The sequence below is a fragment of the Rhinatrema bivittatum genome, chromosome 6, assembly GCF_901001135.1.
Source record: "Rhinatrema bivittatum chromosome 6, aRhiBiv1.1, whole genome shotgun sequence".
Classification (NCBI taxonomy): domain Eukaryota; kingdom Metazoa; phylum Chordata; class Amphibia; order Gymnophiona; family Rhinatrematidae; genus Rhinatrema; species Rhinatrema bivittatum.
In genome coordinates, this window is record NC_042620.1 from 147,460,488 (window position 1) to 147,482,165 (window position 21,678).

At 47.1% G+C, this 21,678-nt stretch overlaps 1 protein-coding gene across 2 annotated transcripts in view; it reads left to right on the top strand.

Moving 5' to 3' along the window:
- Nucleotides 1-21,678, top strand: part of BOLL (boule homolog, RNA binding protein) — a 725,867-nt gene that overhangs the window by 403,048 nt on the left and 301,141 nt on the right. For both annotated transcript variants that reach the window (XM_029606045.1, XM_029606046.1), the window contains exon 7: nt 3,032-3,103. In XM_029606045.1, the coding sequence (XP_029461905.1) occupies nt 3,032-3,103 (72 nt within the window). The remainder of the gene's footprint in view (nt 1-3,031; nt 3,104-21,678) is intronic.

Sequence of the window (21,678 nt, forward strand, 5' to 3'; positions counted from 1 at the left end):
AAGAACTGAAACAAATCATGGTGATCCTAGAAGTTGTAATGGAGCAAATTGATAAAATAAAGGATTGTAAGTCACCTAGACCAGATGGTTTATACTCCAGAGTTATGAAACAACTAAAAAAGAAAGTGCAGACCTATTGCTAGTAATTTATAACCTATCATTAAAATTGTTTATTGTATCTGAAGATTGGAATGTGTTCAATGTAATGCTAATCTTTAAAAATGGCTTCAGGAGTGATCCAGGAAACTATAGACTGGTAAGCCTGATGTCAGTTCCTGGAAAAATCATATAAATTATTCAAAAGAATAAAATTAAAGAGAATATAGATACAGTAGATATGGTGTAATGGGACACAGCCAACATGGATTTACCCAAAGGAAGTCTTGCCTCACCAATCTGCTACATATTTTGAAGGGGTTAATAAAAGTGGATAATGGCGAGTCAGTGGATTCAGTGTATTTGGATTTTAAGAAAGCGTTTGAAAAAGTCTCTCATGAGAGACTTCTCAGTAAATTTAAAAAGTCATGGGATAGGAGGCAGTATCCTAATGTACATTTTGAATGGATTATAAGATAGGAAACAGGACTAAATAGTTCTCTCAGTGGAGGAAAATAAACAGTGGAGTGCCCCTGGGATATGTACTGGGACCGTTGCTTTTTAATGTATTTATAAATGATCTGGAAAAAGGAACAATGAGAGCTGATCAAATTTGAAGACAACAAAAAATTATTCCAAGTTGTTAAATCACAAATGGATTGTGAGAAATTGCAGGAGGATCTTAAGAGAATGAGAGATTAGGCATCCAAATGGCAGAAAACATTTAATGTGGACAAGTGCAAAGTGATGCACATAGGGAAAATAATTCAAACTGCAGTTAAATTATGTTAGCGTCCACATTAGGAGACACCACCCATGAAAGTAATCTAAGCATCATTGAAATCCGCTTTTCAGCATGTGGTAGTGGTCAAAATGGCAAACAGAATGATAGGAATTATTAGGAAAGGAATGGAGAATAAAATGGAGAATATCGCAGTGCCTGTGTAACCGCACCTAGAGTACTGTGTGCAGTTCTTGGTGTCACATCTCTAAAAAGATATAACAGAACTAGAAAAGGTAGAGAGAAGGGTGACCAAAATGATAAAGGGGATGGAACGGCTCCCCTATGAGATATGGATAAAAAGGTTAGGGACTCTTTAGCTTGGTGAAAAGATGGCTATGGGAAGATAAAGAGATCTATATAATCATAAATGGAGTCAAATCACATTTTTACTCTTTAAAAATAATAAAAAAGACTAGCAGACACTCCGTGAAGTTACTAAACATTGTTCCAAAAAGGAAAACCTTAAAGAATTTTTTCAGTCTTTTATCAACACTCACAATAGTTATTATAATGAACAGGTTAGAATCTCAACAGGTTAGAATCAACAGGAGCAGAGACTGTCTGACCATAAGCTGTCAACTTAAAAGGAAAACAACAGCCAATCAGAAGTTACGTCGATGACATAACGTCAAGCCTGTCTATAGCGTCCTGAACTGATTTTTTACAGGAAAACATTTAATTCAAGTTCTGCATTTAGACCTTTAGGATGCAAAGTATCCAATAAATGTATCCACTTTTGTTCAGCTTGCATCAGTTTCTTATTTGTATCTCCTCCCCACCAATGTGGCAAAATTTGCTGTATGACACATGCTTTGAATTCATCAAACGAGTGTCCCTTCTCCAAGCAGTGCGAAACAATAGGTGCATTTAAACGTTTTGTTACCAAACTTGAGCGATGTTCAATCATTCTAGGTTTTCCTGTAAAAACTAGTTCAGGATGCTATAGACAAGCTTGACGTCATGTCGTCGACGTAACTTCTGATTGGCTGTTGTTTTCCTTTTAAGTTGACAGCTTACGCTCAGACGGTCTCTGTTCCTGTTGATTCTAACCTGTTGAGAAGATGGTCATCCTGTTAGAAGGTCGGAATGTTCTCTGCCAACACCAGATAAGTAACATGACAACTAATTGACAGTATCTTACCAAAAATGTTGTATTTGTACAGGTTTATGAACAGATAAAAGGAACAGGAATTTGAAATGAACGAAGCGGTGATCCATTTAAAAATGGCGGGAATGAATTAATATTAGCTGCTCCTGACGAAGCTGTTTTGCGAAACATCGGTCGGGTGTCGAGCTATTCTTGAAAAAACATTTTGGGTTGAAATAACCAAAATTTATTTAAATAACATATATTACCGATATCACCGTGTGAAATATTATCTTCTGAAATTCTATCACATGAATGTTTAAAGACCTTGACCGCAAGTGATTAAAAGACCGGACGGCCTCCTTTTGAATATCAGGTAGGCACGTCATCAGACTTGATGATGCGGCATATATAATATTGATAAATAATAACTATTAGAGTGTTCATTATAATAACTATTGTGAGTGTTGGTAAAAGACTGAAAAAATTCTTTGAAAAAATTCTTTGAGGTTTTCTTTTTTAGAAGTATATTTCTTGAGTGGAAAACACATTAAGCTCTTTCTTTTTTCCGTTACTAAACATAGCACATTTTTAAAAAATTATAGAAAATAATTTTCACTCAATGCACAGTTAAGCTCTGGAATTCATTGCCAGAGGATATGGTTAAGGCAGTTAGCATAGCTGGGTTTAAAAAAGGTTTGGACAAGCTCCTGGAGGTCCATAAATCGTTATTAACAAGGTAGGTTTGGGGAAACCTATTGCTTATTCCTGGGCATAAGTAACATGGAATTTCTACTGTTTGGGATTTGCCAGGAACTTGTTACTTTGAATGGCCACTGTAGGAAACACGATACTCAGCTTGATGGCTGTTCTTATGTTCTTATATCAGGAGGTTACAGTGTGCATGCTTGTGTGGTTGAGGGGAGTTTGGATACTTCTCTCCATTTGTCTATAGATATAAGTCCCCCACTACAGGCTCTTTAGTTCAAGTTTTCCATGTGATTCTACCTCTTATGTTTTCATATTTATATCAGCTTTCCTTCCTTTTTCTTCTTTTTTTTAAGCCACGCTCTATTTCTAGTTCACCTGTGATGGTAGCCCAACCAGTTTACCAGCAACCTGCATATCATTACCAGGTAAAACTAATAAATATATATATATATATATAGATATATTAGTAATACAATTATTTTGTTTAAAAAAAATACAAAACTGGGAAGCATTTCTGGTAATACTGTATACTATACTGCTTGCAGATATATTCGGGAAGTTATGGTGCTGTTCAGGTTTTGAATATGAATGGCTGTTGTATTTACTTCTTGCCTTTCTCCCATGTCCCTTCAGACTTGCCAGTGATCTAGCCTAGATGTCCAGAGAAGACCTTAGAATGAGTAATGGATTAGCCCAACATTTTTTTTTACCAACCTACATGTTACTATCAATAAATATTCTAAATTGTTAAATTTATTTCTCACAGGACAATTTATTTCTAAATTGTTATACTTATTTCTCACAGGACAAGCAGGATGGTAGTCCTCACAAATGGGTGACATCATAGGATGGAGCCCTGTACGGAAAACTTTTCTGTCAAAGTTTCCACAAAGCTTTGACTGACACTGGCACACTGAGTGCACTGAGGATGCTCAGCCTGCAATTATCCCTGTGAGCCACAGGTGTCTCCCTCAGTCTTCTTTTTTCCGCTCTGCAGTAAGCATAGCGGTTGGAGCTCTGTGAGGAAATTTTTACTTCAATAGACACTTTTCCCTGCACGGGTCTACCTCCGCGTACGTTTTTACGACACTCGGTGAGTACTTTGACTTATTTTTTCGGTCGGTTCCTGTCACCTTCTGGCCTGCTAACCGACTGAGGCCTTCCCTCTCCCTATTTTTTCAGTTAGCTACACATAGCCTGCAAATGTCTTTCTGTGACACTCTGCTTGGTTATTATCGCTAGTGGGACAGGGACTTCAATGGTTTCCGTTACCGCTAGGGCCCCTTTAGTTTCGGGTCCTTTGTTCCCCGGTACCCTCGTGCAGTCGATGCCCCATCGCTACCGTAGGTACCCCCCTTCAAACCGCCCTGGATTTTTAGGTGCCATCAGTACCCCTCCCCCGTGGTACTCTGATGCCATCCTCCCTGCATCGATTTTATCAGTGCTGCCAGGTTTTTTTACTCCTTTGCGCTGTTTTTTCCTTGGGCTCCTTCGGTGCCGCCTTAGCCGGGTGAATGCCCTCGACGCACATCTTGTCTCGTCGCTGCCATCCATACTCGGGTCGATGCCACCGTTGCCCGGGACACTTCCATCGATGCCACGGTCACTTTCCTCGATGCCATCCCTTAAATTATGGATGCCATCGATGTCCAGAGCCTTTCCATCGAGGTCCAGAGCCTTTCCATCGATGGACATCAATGCCAGGTCGATTCCATCAATGGACATCGATGCCAGGGCCCATTCCATCGAAGGACATCGATGCCAGATGGTTTCCATCGATGGACATCAATGCCAAGTGGTTTCCATCGATGGGCAGGGATGTCAGATCGATGGCCATCGATTCCAGGCCGATCCCATCAGTTAAGGTCGATCCCCAGGTCGATTCCATCGATGGGCATCCATGCCTATACCTTTTCCATGGATGCCATCTATGCCAATGCCAATTTCATGGCTGGCATCGATGCCAAAATGGATCCATCGATGTCGGTGTCTCTTCCATCCACGGGGTCCATGCCAACATCGATTCCATCGGTGCCCAGGTGGGTGCCATTGACACCCCTGACGGTGCCAATTCCATGCACACATTTGCTACCCGAGTCGGTCCAATCGATATCGTCAACGTCCTTGGCCATTCTGTCGATGCCCGTGGCTATGCCACTGAGGACGTCAGCGCCCGCCCCCATACATCGATGCCCTCGACACCCACGTCGTTCCCATCAGTGTCCTCGACGTTCCTATTGATGCGGTCACTGACTCCGTCGATGCTGGTATCTCTTTTCGATAATGACGATGTTTTTCTCGACTATTTGATGCCACATCGTTCCCATAGATACCTATGCCGATGCTGTCAGTGCTCCATCACTGCCATCATTACTCTGGCCGAGTCATCGACGTTTTTTCATATCCAATTTTGACGATGCCCTCGAGGCCGCTTCGGCTGCCATCGATACCATCAATACTGACATAGCAGCGCCACGTAATGCCCTCGCCTGCATACAATGCTCCACGCTTTGGGTTCTTTTTCAAGCCCCTTATTAGCAGAGCAGGTGTACTGACAATCTGTCATCGATCGCCATCCAGGACAGCGAGGGCTTCCATCTCGGCGTTGGGGAAAGACCGGGCCGAGCACTGTGGCACCCATCGTCGCCGACACAGTGATCGTCCGCCACTGACGCCATCCAGCACATCGGTGCCATCCTTCTTGATGCTGGACAATGCTCGGGCAGAGCAACATCACCACTGCCATCAGCACTGACTGATCCGTACAGTTTTGGCAGCCCTGGGTGATCCAGAAACACCGGATCGAGGTCCGACGGATTCTGCATTGGCGTCATGACACATCGAGCCGCTGCAACGAGGGAGGGGATCATGAGCTCGTTAATCGGCTCCCCTGTTACCGGCGTGCCCCACCGTCAAGTGGTGTGGGATTCTGGCCCTCTGTTTTCAATAGCAGTCGAAATGCCAATCACGCCTGGCCTGTCTCCTCTGTACCTGTGCCACCATACCAGGTTTCAGAGTGAGGCGGACGTTTACATCCACGGCCTACCCCTCGAGGACTCCGGAGATCGACGGAGCCAGAAATCTTCACCGGCTCGTCCTGCAGTGATCCACGTCGGATGGTAAGTACCCGCTTCTGCGGCATTCCCTTTGAGATGTGTTCTCTAATTCGGACCACATGGTTCGAAAAGTTCTGGGTCATGTGCCTTTCAAGAACTGTTGAAAGGCACATGAAACTGTTGAAAGGCACAAAGACTCCTCCAGACTCCGCCCCCGGAGCGACCAGGCCCTTTAAAAAGGCCGGTCGCAGGCTTTTCAGCCTTTCCTACCCCAACCGGGCTCCCGCTCCGATCGCACGGCTGCTCCACCTTACCTGCTCGTTGCTGCGTCCTCCTTCCAAGGCGGCCAATCGATTCCCGGACGCACCGCTGACATCATTCCTTTGCGACACCCCTGCAAATAAATTCTGGACTTCGTCTCGGCGTTGCGCGCCGAGCATCGCGCACCAAAGGGGCGCGACAAAGGGGCCCGCCCCTTTGTGCGCCCCTTCGTGCAGGCCCGCAGTGCATATTTCAGGACTCTTCCTAATGAAACATAATTGCTCATATCTGTTCCTTACCTTTCTACTCCCTTGCATTCTACTTCCTACATTTGCAAGCTGCTCAAACCTGCCCCTGAGCCCCCTTCTGCCCCTTATACGAAACCCTGTCCCCCTGCACCTGCAGGCCCCTAACCCAGGTTCCCCTGAACACCCCATCAACCATTTTAAGCCCATACCCTTCACAATTCAACGCTCACTATAGTGCTACATCTACATATAGCAACCTTCCTAAACTGACTAAGAGTCCACTGCTCTGTCGGTTGTACCCAGTTCCGCCATTTACCCTGCAATGGCTACCTTTCCCATATCCAAACTCCGCTATAACTTCCTCAGACCCCCACCCCACGTCCATTCTCAAGCCCACCGTCAACACAACTCCCTCCTCCCTATCATGCTCACCCCCCTCACACAACTCCTAGGCATCTCAACCATAGCTATGCTCTTGATCAACTCACAATCGCTAACCAAAAAAACCCTTATACTAAATGATCTGCTCCTCGACGAAAAACTTGATTTTTGTGCCATCACAGAGACATGGCTTAAAGACACTGACTCTGTTCTTGTCAATCAACTACCCAACACAGAATATGACATACACTCCATTCCTAGACCCAAAAAAAGAGGGGGGGGAATACTCCTAGCTGCAAAGAAATACCTCAAGCTAAAACAAATTCCAATTCTCCTCCCTGCCATATACGAAATAGGCCTATTCAAATCCTCCAAACTACAAATCTGCCTTGTATATACCCCCCCTGGAGTCTTAGATGCTGACATCTCCCCCATCATCGAATGCATTGCAGCAAACATCAACAGAGACATACCCGCCATAGTTCTTGGAGACTTCAATCTCCATATGGATGTACTCCCACTTTCTCACAGCTGTCCAACCCTCCTCTCTGCTCTTAATGCAATGGACCTCCATCAAATCATTTCTAGCCCCACACACAAAGCGGGACACTCCCTTGACCTTATTTTCATGAATTCTCACTTCCTTCCACTCTCCACCACATACACTCCCGTTCCCTGGTCAGACCATTTTCTCATTAAAACCTCATGCACAATCAAAGAATTCACCAAACATTCTAGAACAAAAACTACAATTCAATACAGGAAAGCTTGTGCTAGAGATGACCTTATTGATACCCTCTCCAGCAACCTCAAAAACCTAGACATATCTGACTCCCAAACGGCCATAACCACATGGAACCACATCACCAAAGAAACAGCCAACAAACTCTGCCCATTAATAACCAAAGAGATCTACCCCTCCACTAAAACTAAGCAACCCTGGTACACCCCTGAACTAAAACTTCAAAAACACAATCTTAGAACCCAAGAAAAAACATGGCGCAAAGACCCATCTGCCAAGCAACTTGTCAAATACAGAACCTTACTACACAACTACAGAACTAACACCCTCAATGCCAAACGCAACCACTACGCCTCCAAAATTCACGACTTTCAATTCAACCCGAGAGCCCTGTTCTCTCTCATCTCAAACCTCACCAAATCACACACAACGACTTCACCATGCGAGAACTCTAACACCAAATGCAACCAACTCGCCCAATATTTCCACAACAAGGTTACCACCATTGCCTCCCGCTTTTACCATGTTCCCCCTCAGACCAATGCTACCCCAAAAATCTCCGACTTCAAAATGGACACTTTCGAAAACACGTCCCCTACTGAAATCTCCGCTATTCTTAAGAAAATGCGCCCCTCTACACACCCTTATGACTTGATCCCCTCAAAAATTCTCCTGACCATCCCAGACAGCATCTCCCTACCCCTAGCTGATATCATCAACATATCCATCGCCACTGGGGATGTTCCCACACAACTCAAACTGGCCGTAGTCAAACCTATTCTTAAGAAACCTAAACTTGACCCCTCAGACCCATCCAACTACCGCCCTATCTCCAACCTGCCATTTGTTGCCAAAATCCTTGAAAAAACAGTTAATAACCAACTCTCAAACTCCTTAGACCAACACCAAATTCTCTACCCATCACAACACGGCTTCAGAAAGCGTTTCAGCACTGAAACCCTTCTCCTCTCCCTCTCTGATTTCATCATCAGAGGCTTTGACCAAGGTCAAACTTACATCCTAGCCCTATTAGACATCTCAGCAGCCTTCGATACCATCAACCATACCATTCTATTCGAGAGGCTAGCTGACATTGGCATATCTGGGACTCCTCTACGCTGGTTCAAATCATACATAAGCAACAGACAATACAAAGTAAAAATTGAAAACCATGAATCTGAACCAATTGACATCACAAGGGGCGTCCCTCAAGGCTCCTCTTTATCTTCCACACTCTTTAATATATACCTCCTCCCCCTTTGCCAGCTGCTTTCAAATCTCAGTCTACCACACTTCGTCTACGCAGACGACGTACAGATTCTTATACCTATCTCCAATTCCATCACCAATGCCCTAAAAAGATGGGACAGCGCCCTTACATCCATTAACTCTCTCCTCACTCAGCTCAACATAGCCCTAAACCCCACCAAAACAGAACTTATGATCATCTCCCCTCAATCCATCAATTCATTACCTATACCTGCAACCAATGCTCCTCCCCCCCTTCACACTTTCTCCCAAACCGTTAGAAACCTAGGTGTCACACTCGACCCCCAATTCAGCCTGCAAAAATACATTTCATCCACCATCAAAGACTGCTATTTCAAACTTCACTCCCTTAAAAATCTTAAACCCCTCTTGCACTTTAATGACTTCAGAACCACCCTACAAGCCCTTATTTTGACCAAAATAGACTACTCAAATTCTTTGCTCCTAGGTCTCCCGAAAAACAGCCTTGCCCCCCTTCAACTACTGCAAAACGCAGCTGCACGTATTTTAACCGGCTCCCGCAGAAAAGAACACATTACACCTGTCCTCAAACAACTACATTGGCTTCCTATCACTGCCAGAATCCAGTTTAAAACCCTCACCCTCATACACAAAGCCGTTCACAATCCTGACATGCTATGGTTCTCTGACAGTCTACACATCCGTCTCCCCTCCAGACCCACCAGAACACCCTACACAGCAAACATTCACACTCCATCCCCCAAACTCTACCACCTAACAACCACCAAACAACGTGCGCTTTCCCTAGCTGGACCCTCCTTATGGAACTCTATCCCCACCTATCTACGCCACGAAACCTGCCCCAAAAAATTCAGACAAAACCTCAAGACGTGGCTTTTCGCACGAGCATACACTTGAACCCCCCGCCTTTCACTCCTCCACTCCTCCTCTCCAAACCCCTCCCCTGCCCCTCTCCCCTCCCCTCTTACCCAAATTATCTTCATTGTAAAAAATTTACTTGTATATAATTTCTGTATATAATTTTATTGCCTATATATAATCATGCTCCCACGCTTATAATCACATTACCTCGCTTATATCTTTCTTGTACAATAATTTCCCTTCAGGTTTCCCCCCTCTTACCACCCCCCCAGTTCTTTTATCAGTTTCATTGTAAAGCCCTGTTGGCCAGTTTATGTTACATGGAAACTGATGTGATGTTTGCTTAACGAACGTCGGTATATAAAATTTTTAAATAAATAAAATAAATAAATAAATAAACTGTATTAGTGTCACATATCGCTTTGCTAGCTATGTTAGCCACAATACCAAGAGACCCCCTCTTTCATTTGTTTGGGATTGCGTCAGGGCTTCCTCTCCTTTCCAGCAATGAGGCTATGTACTGATTAATGCTCTGTCCTCTGGTTCCTGCTTCAAAACCAAGGTTCAGGTGCATTCGCTGATCTGCTAAACACGAGCTTCAGCAAATATTGCCTCAAGTACAAGTCCACCTTGAAGCCTGACGTCAGGTCTTAGTGTCGCATTGTACAGCACACAGAAATGCGAGTACGACTTTACCGCTCACACTCTTGTGGGAGCTTCCATGATATCCAGATTACTATAGCCATTCCACTGGGACACCCCCGGTCTCCCATCTGGCCGGATATCAGAGTGGCCACCCCACCTTGTACCAAAGTCCCGGTACACTCCCCCAAGCGCTACGAAGCGCATAGGGGGGAAGGGAGGTGGGCCGGGGAGTTTTAATTACACTATTCTTTCTTTCAACAGAAAGTGGTTACTCTCCGCACATCCTGGACCTCAGATGTTGCGGTCCCGGGCCGTGCCCCGGTCCCTCCACCTACCTCGGGGGCGACCCGGGCCGTTTCAGAGCTTCCCCGGGCCTGCAGGCCCCTCAGCATGTCTCTCCCTCCTCGGGAGAGACGTCGATGACTCGGCATGGCTGGCCCCGCCCCCTGACACGCGCGGGCGGGGAGGAGCCTTTCTTAAAGGGGCCAGCGCGGGAAAATCAGCTGCACAGCTGAGGATGACGTCAGACGCCTTCAGCCATAAATATCTTGCTTCTAGGATCCCCCAGTGCCTTGCAACAAGGTTCCTGGACTTGTCCAGTGTTTGCTGTGTTCCTGGTTGTCTTCGTCCCGCTTCTGCCTGCTTCCCTTGCTGTGGATTCTTCTGGACTTGACCCCTGGAATGGCTTTGGATCGCTCTCTGGCTCTGACCCCTGGACTGGCTTTGGATCGCTCTCTGGCTCCGACCCTGGACTGGCTGCATACCGCTCTCTGGATATCGACCCCTGGACTGGCTGCGGACCGCTCTCTGGATATCGACCTCTGGACTAGCTGCGGACCATCCTTGGACTCCGACTCCTGGACTGACTTCTGGATTTCCTATGACCTGCTGGAGGCGCCAGCCGTCCGGAACCACGACCTGCAGGAGGCGCCTGCATCCGGACCATCCGCATCATCAGGAAGTCGCCTAAGTCCCAGCGGCCGTGTCCCTACGGGCTCTTCCTGGGGGGACTTCGGCTTCCAGGGTGAATCTCCTAAAGTCCCAGCGGCTGGACTCCTAAGGGCTCCTCCCAGAGGAGTGCCGATCTCCAGGGCGAAGAGTCTTCTTCCTCTGCAGTCCAACACCGTCCATTCCTCCAGTGAGGGTCTAGTCCTTGGTCGCAACGGACTTCACCATAGACCAGAGCGTCAGCCAGCATCGAGCTTCCGAACCGCCTCCTGGTTGGGTCATCAGCTGTGGAATACTACAGCACTCCATCTTCTGTTCCAATCAGCCCAAGGGTCCACAAACATAACAGTTTGCAAGGCCATGGACCCGGCGGACCTTGCAGGTCTGAAAGCCATTCCCGGCATAGCCCAGAGGCTGCAACAACAGCAAGCATGCTTGGACACTCTGACAGCCACAGTACAAGCCTTAGCCGACCGCGTGAGTGGAACCTTGGCTGCTAGTTCCAATGCACCCGTAGCTGCGGCCTCTGCTACTGCTCCTGCTTCTATCCAGATGCCAGTACCGTCACGATTCTCCGGAGATACAAAGCTCTGCCGAGGTTTCTTAAACCAATGCTATATCCAGTTCGACCTTCTCCCGCTTCATTTCCCAACTGATCGAATCAAGACCAGCTTTATCATTTCCCTTCTGGATGGGAAACCTTTGGCCTGGGCGTCGAACCTTTTGGAACATCAGGATCCTCGTTTGAACAATTTGGTGCACTTCATTTCAGCATTTAGGCAGGTCTTTGATGAGGCCGCCCGTAAACCCACCGCGGCTTCTGAGCTACTACAACTATGGCAGGGCAACCGGCCCTTAGCTGACCATGCTATGGACTTTCAAACCCTTGCTGCAGAATTAAATTGGGGAAGTGACAGCCTGCATAATATTTTTCTGGAAAGTCTCTCTTCGAGATTACAAGATGAATTGGCAGGCCGAGATCTTCCTGACGATCTGAATGATATGATCGAATTAGCAGGTCGAGTGGACCGCCGCTTAGAGCGTCGATTTCGGGAAAGGAGAACACCCCATAGAGCCGACACTTCTGGAACCATGTCCGTACACCATGGGAATTCACCTCCAGCTTCTTCAAGGCCCCAAGATGTTGAACCCATGCAGGTGGGGCGAGGGCCTCTCTCCCAGGAGGAAAGAAGAAGACGTCGGTCCCTAGGTCTCTGCCTGTACTGTGGTGGTAAAGGCCACTTTCTTGCCCATTGCAGCCAGCGTCCTGGAAACGCTAGGACCTAGGGACGGTGGGGGAGCGAACCCTAGGTCATGCCGCTGCCGACTCCCCATGCTTTGTTCCGGTAACTCTGCTGCTCCCGGACGGAGAGTTCGAGACCCAAGCCTTGATTGACTCAGGGGCTGGGGAGAGTTTCATCCTCCAGGAGCTTGTGCAGCAACTCCAGATTGCGGTACAACCCCAAGAACCTCCGTTCCGGATATCCTCTATTCAGGGGAGGATTCTTCCAGGTACCATTGCCACACGTACCGCACCCCTCGTCTTACGTACAGGCGCCATGCATCAGGAGGAGATCTCCTTCCTCATCTTAGAAAAGTCTATGCATCCGATTATCTTGGGGTTACCCTGGCTCCGGAAACATTCTCCAGTCATTGCATGGGATTCGCTCCAGTTGACCTCTTGGGGTCATGCCTGCTTTAATAACTGTTTGATGAATTTACCCCGTGCTCCACTGGCTCTAATGTCTACCCCTCTGGCGTTACCGCTTCAGTACCAAGAATTTCACGATGTGTTTTCCAGGGAGAAAGCAGAAATTCTTCCAGAGCATCGTCCTTTCAACTGCGCCATCAACCTCTTGCCTGGTGCCACTCCGCCAAGAGGTCGGGTTTATCCATTATCCCTTCCAGAGACTCAAGCCATGTCCACTTACATCAGGGAGAACCTGGAACGAGGATTCATTTGGTCATCTAAATCTCCGGCAGGGGCCGGCTTCTTCTTTGTAGCCAAGAAAGATGGGTCCCTCCGTCCCTGCATCGATTACCGCGGTCTAAACAGCATCACTCGGCGAGATCGTTACCCTCTGCCCCTGATTCCGGAGCTTCTGGACCGACTTCAGGAGGCCAAGTTTTTTACTAAATTGGACCTGCGGGGAGCCTATAATCTGGTCAGGATTTGTCCCGGCGATGAATGGAAGACCACCTTTAATACAAGGGACGGACATTATGAATACCTGGTTATGCCTTTTGGTCTGTGTAATGCCCCGGCGGTCTTCCAAAACCTTATGAATGAGGTTCTTCGAGACATGTTACACTCTTCAGTCATTGTCTACCTCGATGACGTCCTTATTTACTCTAAGGACCTAGAAATGCACCACCAACATGTCCGACAGGTACTGCTTAAGCTTCGAGAGAACAAACTTTACGCTAAGTTAGAGAAATGCTTGTTTGAGCAAGAATCGTTACACTTTTTAGGGTATATTGTCTCATTTACTGGTTTTCTAATGGACCCCAAGAAGGTTGCCGCAATCAAGAACTGGCCACAACCCCAGGGGGTGAAAGCCCTCCAACGATTCCTGGGGTTTGCCAATTTTTACCGACAATTTATTCCGCACTACTCTCAGAAGGTGGCTCCTCTAACTGCGCTCACCAAGAAGGGGGTCGATGCCAAAAATTGGCCGACTACGGCCATACAAGCCTTTCATGACTTAAAAGAAGCGTTCCTCCAGGACACCTGCCTGCATCATCCTGACCCCCAGCGTCAGTTCATTGTTGAAGTGGATGCTTCGGATACAGCTGTGGGGGCAGTCCTGAGCCAACTGTCGACCAAGGGTAAGCTTCTGCCCTGTTCATTCTACTCTCGAAAATTTTCCCCAGCTGAGAAGAACTATGGCATTGGAGACAAGGAGCTACTGGCAATTAAGCTGGCTTTCGAGGAGTGGCGTCAGTGGCTGGAGGGAGCGCAGCATTCGGTTATCGTTTACACTGACCACAAGAATCTTGAGTACTTGTGTCGGGCTCAACGCCTCAATCCACGGCAGGCAAGATGGGCTCTCTTTTTCAGTCGCTTCAACTTTTCCCTTCGATACCGACCGGCAGCAAAGAACATACGAGCGGACGCGCTCTCGCTGTCATCTGAACCTGAAGATGCACCTAACCCGCCTCAATACATCCTGGATCCCGCCAGGGTCTTGATAGCAGCTGCTGAAGTGGCTCCAGCGGGCAAGACGGTGGTTCCTACTCGGTCTCGAAGGAAGGTCTTAGCCTGGGCTCACGATTCGCTGACCGCTGGATATCCAGGGATTAATCGGACTCTGGAACTCCTGACCAAATTTTACTGGTGGCCTTGAGTAAAGGAGGATGTACGACAGTATGTCCAGTCGTGTCCCAACTGTGCTTAACACAAGCAGTTTCCTGGACGCCCATGGGGACTTTTGCAGCCGCTGCCCATTCCCATGGAACCGTGGACGCACCTCTCCACCGACTTCATTGTGGATTTGCCTGTTTCTAATGGAAAGACGGTGATCTGGGTTACGGTCGACCGCTTTTCTAAGATGGCTCACTTTGTGCCCCTCACCAAGCTACCCTCGGCGCTAGAACTGGCCAATCTCTTTACACAGCATGTATTTCGTTTACATGGTTTACCATTGCATATTTCCTCCGACCGTGGGCCGCAGTTTACGGCTAAATACTGGAGATCCTTGTGCAGGAAATTTGGGGTACGCTTGGACCTTACTACAGCTTTCCACCCACAGGCCAATGGCCAGGTCGAGCGGACCAATCAGACACTGAAGGCTTTTCTTCGAGCATTTGTTGGGGACTTGCAAAATGATTGGGTCACCCTCCTACCTTGGGCCGAATTCTCCTACAATCGTCATAAACATTCAGCTACCGGCCAGTCCCGTTTCAACTGGTTTATGGAAAGATCCCTAGGCCTCCTCTACCGTTGCCTCTTTCAGTCTCCTCTCCGGCAGCCCAGCTCACCGCCCAGCAGCTACACTCCTTGTGGACTTCCACTCAAGAGAAACTCCAACTTGCCTCGGCTAAAGTGAAAAAATATGCCGACCGCCGGAGACGGCCAGCTCCGGTCTTCCTTCCAGGCAGTAAAGTTTGGTTAAGTACCAAGAATCTTCATCTACGGCTCCCGTCCATGCGCTTAGCTCCCAAGTTTGTGGGACCATTCACGGTTTTGGAACGGGTAGGGACAGTATCCTACCGTCTAAGTTTACCTTCCACGCTGCGGATACATAACGTATTTCACGTATCCTTGCTTAAACCATTGGTGCTTTCCTCCTTCCATGACAAAACCCCAGTACCTACCACCACCGAAGCTGAAGCAGACGGCATTTATACAGTAAAGGAGGTTTTGGACGTCCGGTTTTATCGTCGCCGGTGGGAGTACCTATTCTTATGGGAGGGGTACGGCCCTGAGGAGAACACCTGGGAGCCATCCTCCAATATTCTGGACAAGAATCTTCTCCACCAGTTCCATCTCGACCACCCGAGTAAACCCCGGCCTCCTGAGAGGGGGCGTAGGAGAGGGGGTACTGTTGCGGTCCCGGGCCGTGCCCCGGTCCCTCCACCTACCTCGGGGGTGGCCCGGGCCGTTTCAGAGCTTCCCCGGGCCTGCAGGCTCCTCAGCATGTCTCTCCCGCCTCGGGAGAGATGTCGACGACTCGGCACGGCTGGCCCTGCCCCCTGACACGCGCGCGCGGGGAGGAGCCTTTCTTAAAGGGGCCAGCGCGGGAAAATCAGCTGCACAGCTGAGGATGATGTCAGACGCCTTCAGCCATAAATATCTTGCTTCTAGGATCCCCCAGTGCCTTGCAACAAGGTTCCTGGACTTGTCCAGTGTTTGCTGTGTTCCTGGTTGTCTTCGTCCCGCTTCTGCCTGCTTCCCTTGCTGTGGATTCTTCTGGACTTGACCTCTGGACTGGCTTTGGATCGCTCTCTGGCTCTGACCCCTGGACTGGATTTGGATCGCTCTCTGGCTCCGACCCTGGACTGGCTGCGTACCGCTCTCTGGATATCGACCCCTGGACTGGCTGCGGACCGCTCTCTGGATATCGACCTCTGGACTAGCTGCGGACCATCCTTGGACTCCGACTCCTGGACTGACTTCTGGATTTCCTACGACCTGCTGGAGGCGCCAGCCGTCCGAAACCACGACCTGCAGGAGGCGCCTGCATCCGGACCATCCGCATCATCAGGAAGTCGCCTAAGTCCCAGCGGCCGTGTCCCTACGGGCTCTTCCTGGGGGGACTTCGGCTTCCAGGGTGAATCTCCTAAAGTCCCAGCGGCTGGACACCTAAGGGCTCCTCCCGGAGGAGTACCGGTCTCCAGGGCGAAGAGTCTTCTTCCTCTACAGTCCAACACCGTCCATTCATCCAGTGAGGGTCTAGTCCTTGGTTGCAAAGGACTTCACCATAGACCAGAGCGTCAGCCAGCATCGAGCTTCCGAACCGCCTCCTGGTTGGGACACCCGCTGTGGACTACTACAGCACTCCATCTTCTGTTCCAACCAGCCCAAGGGTCCACAAACATAACATCAGAAGTACCAACTTCCTTCAGAAGTCACAGGTAAAATGGTAACTCTTGTTTCCATGCTTCCAGATTGCAGTAAGTACATTACTCTAATCTTTCTAAGTGCTTTATGGTGAGTCAACAACTCTGCTGCTGGCATCAGCTTCGGCAGCCGAAGTTTTTCATTGAATCACTATTGGTGAATGCTGTTTCTCTGCGGACTGCAACATCATTCACTCTTTTCCTTGCATGGACAACTGCACAACCACAGTCAGTCCATGCAAGGAGCTCTAACTTCTTCATGACTCACTATACATTTCCTAACTGGGATTACTGTCACTGCCATAAATCCCTTATACAACAGTTCTGGACACCACAGTCATAAAGAGCTTCCTGTCCAGCATACACGCAGACATTCTAATAAATTTTTACATGTCCCTGCGTGCATCTTCTATTACCTCAGGCCCTCAATTCTTCATTGTCGGACCATGGGGTTTTTTCACTATGCACTTTCCACATAGAAAACTGCTATGGGTTACATTCAGTGACATTCCAATATTAGTGGGTCTAAGCTGTGCAACCGCTTCGTTCCTCATCCATATTCCAGATCTAGAACCAAAACCTAGTCTGATTCTGCTCATGCTCGCATTTACTTAGGGTTGTAAAGTTTGGCCTAAAAGCTTCCCATCCCTATATGCGTCTATCCATTCCAGGCACAGTTTTCTCATAAACTCCCTGAAGCTTATAGCCATGAGTTATACCCTTATGCCTTCCAATACCTCCTCTGCAACAAACCTTTGTGCATACAGACAGACAGCATAGGGACAATGTGCTTTCTAAAACACAAGCACGCGTTACCTTAGCTGCCCTGCTGAGAAGCTGCGCAGCTCTATCCTTGGCCCTTGCTCATTTCATGCATCCTCGGGCCACTCATCTAAGAGATTTTCTGAACGCACTAGCAGACCTTCTCCATGTAGGTTTCTATCCTCTCGAATGGTCTCCAGCTACATGTGTAAAGAGAAAAATCTTCTAACGCTGAGGTCAACCGAACTTGCCCTCTGCGTCTGAATCGAACCATACGGTGAACAGATTCTACTCCCTACACATGTTTTCCAATGTGTTCCCTTAGACGCCTTTCTTCCATCAAGGGCCTCTTAAATGTGTCTCTTCTGCTGCCTCTCATAGCCACCACTCTTCTAATGTTGAACCGGGACGGGGTTCACTATTCCTCTAACCCTCGCCCTGTCCAAGACCAGTATGCTTCCCATACTTCTCAATCTATCACACCAGTAACCAATCTACCTTCTCACCAGTTAGTCCCAAATCGTAGACTAACTGATGTTCTCAGGTTTCTGGTAGCGTCACAAAACCTTCCACACATAAATCCTACCATTCAAAATGGCAAGATTTACCACATGACGCATACAAAAAGGTATTACCCTTTTTTCTTTTTCCACACCACTCTTTCTCTTGCTCCCTCGGAATCTGCTCCCCAGACATCCTCCACATACGTACACCTCTGTTCCAATTGGTGTATCGTTTGGGAGTGGGGATACCCGATTTACGGTACATCCACTGATCAAGCCGCCTCTATTTTCACTAGTCACAGGATGGAACATATATTTCATGCTTATAAGTCTCATACGTTCTCCGTTCAAGCCTTTCCATTCCTCTCATTTCACAGTTTGGCATGGGAAATTCTTCCCTCATAAATGTCATTTCTGCCAGCAGTGTCAATGAGTTATACACTTCTAGTTACATACTCATCTGACCCTGCGTTCCTCTGTCACTGAGTGGTTTTCACGTGTTCAACTTTCTATCTTTCTTAAGGTAGACGTTGCATCTCACCTTACTCAGGAAATATTCTGCCCATTTTTTCCAACACCTCTCTCTCACCAGAGCGAGAGGATTCTTTCCATTTCTTGGACAGAAAGACTACGCTTGCATTCTACCTAGCTTGCCTACATTCCATTGGAATTCCACCTAACTCTTTCCTTCTGTGGCAAGAGCCAAGCTGCGAGTTCGAGTTGGCAAACAGACCTATTCCTCCTAATAAACGGTCTGTATCTCTTTTCCTACCAACAAGCAGCCATTTCACTACAACACTGTGTGTAACCACACTCTGTTGCATCCGCCTCAGCCTTAATAGCTTCCTTTCGGCCGCTGCTGCTTGTACACATATTATTAGGCTGCAACCTGGAGTTCTCTCCATACCTTCGCAGCCCATCATTGCTTACATACGACTAGCCGGCATGCTCCATGTTTGGCCAGTCCGTCTACTCCTATTCCTTTCGGGTTAACTACCCAACATCCTTCCACCAACCCTTTAAGGATTTCAGGATGCCCTCCGTTCCAAACTCCACCCACGTCATTGCGCCCTTCGCGCGTCTTGGGCGCATTTGGTGCACTCTCGGGCATCCTCAGCTCAGTACTCACCCATTTGTGAGGACTACCATCCTGCTTGTCCTGTGAGAAAGCAAATGTTGCTTACCTGTAACAGGTGTTCTCACAGGACAGCAGGATGTTAGTCCTCACGAAACCCACCTCCCACCCCGCGAAGTTGGGTCTCTATACGTTTTCACTTTTATTTTAGTTTTGCTTGCGCTTTTAGCTATAAGACGAGACTGAGGGAGACACTTGTGGCTCACAGGGATAATTGCAGGCTGAGCATGCTCAGTGCACTAAGTGTACCAGTGTCAGTCAAAGCTTTGTGGAAACTTTGACAGAAAAGTTTTCCGTACAGGGCTCCATCCTGTGATGTCACCCATTTGTGAGGACTAATATCCTGCTGTCCTGTGATAACACCTGTTACAGGTAAGCAACATTTGCTTTCTCTTCATGCAATCATATGCACTTGGGAAATGCAGTAAAATAAAGATCTATCACAATATTGGCTGGCTAAATTAAGTTCTTTTTCAGTTGAACCTAGGCATCTAGATTTCTGGTTGAAAATTAGCTTAAGTCTAGGTGACCAAAATATGGCTGCCTAGATTTAGGTCGTTCAGACCTTGACTCCTATACTAGGCCAGCTATCATTGTTTTTCAGCACTAATCAGCTTTGTCCTTTCCTTTAAAGGACCTCACCCCATCAAGTTGGTGATTGTCTCCTTCTTGCCCACCTTGACCTAGAACAGCATCCCCCTTGCCCTCCACCCTGCAACCCGCTCAGCTGTTCAACCTCATAGTTTGTACCCTCTTCCCTTTCACCCACCCTGGCGGTCCAATCAGTGCTTCAGCCTCAGATCCAACATCCTCGCACTACGATAGCCTGATTAGCTATTCAATGCTGAAATTGGTATTTCCTCCTCCTGCCCACCCCAATTGTAGTTCTGCAGTTAATCAGCTGATGGGTTTGCAAGGGTGAGAGTGAGAATGCCCGCTCCAGTGTTGAACAGAGTGGGAGGAAGGGGGACACTAGCTGTTGGGAGGAAGTGTTGAAAAGCAGATCAGGGTACAGATGTTAAAGAAGAGGAGACACTAGCTCTGGATGCAAGTATGAGTTGAAGTGGATAAATGCAGTAATAATTAAACCAACTGTAAGGTGTAGTAATCCCAATCGACATACTATAAAAATACTTGCAAAAAGACAAACTATAGAGAAGGAGAAAATTGACTAGAGCTTAAATAGACTTGAGGAATTGAAGTCAGTATGATTTTTGAACTAGTTTAGGTATGAGACATGTATTGAAGGTTGACATGAAGAGGTGAATGTTGAAATTTGCAATGTTGATTGTGAAAGCATGCGATAAGTTATGAGTTATCTGAAAAAAGGAGTGATGAAAGAAAAGGATTGTTTTTTCATAGTTTGAAATTATGATAGTAAATTAATAATAATAAAAGGTGGTAAAATGTACACAACTGTCAAATTCAAAATCTCCCTTTAAAAGTATTATTCACTGAGTCTAGTAATGTCCAACAATGAAATAATCACTGAAAAATCATTAACGAGAGGAAAAAGACTTCACACTGCCTCAGATAGAAAGTGTCCATCCATAATAGCTTCCAATAATTATAAGTCAAATAACCTGTTTCCTTCTTTCCTATTTTTTAACATGATGCTTATGTATCCAAAATATTATCAAAAAATAAATAAACGTATCTTAAAAGTCCATATATGTTCTCATTATTTATTCACATGCATGATAAATCTTTCACTGTTGTATAAAAAAACTTATCTAAAAATCCATAACAGTCTGCTCTAGTTAGTTAGCACTTCTGTGCCTCTTATGTGCAAATCATTTTTATTGCTGCAGCTTACTTCCTCTTCCCTTGCCATGATCTCTCCCTTAGGCTGGGACCGGTTGGCACCTTTTTCCAAAATGGTGCCGACCAGTCTTTGCCCTGTCATATAACAGTACAAGGGCAAGGCCTGGTCACTTCCAGTTTTGAATATGGTGCCAAATAGTCCTGGGGAGCCCTAGACCCTTCCAATGACCATCAATGCATTCTTTTAGGGTAGTGAGGTGTGTGGGGGGGGGGGGGGGGGGGGGTCCAGGATGTTGGACCCACTTTATTACCAATGTTTTTTTTTTTTAAGATTTGGGGGCATCAATATACCACCAACGGTGGGGTTTTTTATGAGCTGGGGGAAGGGGGGTACACTACCTCTATTATTTGGATGGGGGCCTAATGGCTGGGGGTTTCAGCTAAATGGATGCAGTTGGAAGCTGGGGGTGTGTTGTTACGCTAAGTATTTCATCTATTTTTTGTAGCAGGGCTGCCTCAGTTAGTTAGTACTCACTTTTTTTCACTTATTAAAGTCATTTTTGTTTTGCCCACAGGGCCCTTTAAAGTGATGGCAGCCTCGTGCATTGGGGGCTGCCATTGCCCCTTATCAAGGCCTCTGCTGCATTTTGTCTCATGGACTTTCCCTGTGATTCGAAACAGTGCGCAATATTACTGCAGTATTTTGTTGGGGAGGGTAAACATAATGCAGGAATGTCCCCCTGTGATATTGGCCTGCTTCAGTGATAAAATATCACAGTTTAGTGAATCCAGATCTAAGTTTATACCTGAGGCAATGGAGAGTGATGTGACTTGTCCAAGATCACATTTGTTATCACCTGCCGAGATTTGCCGAGCGGCGA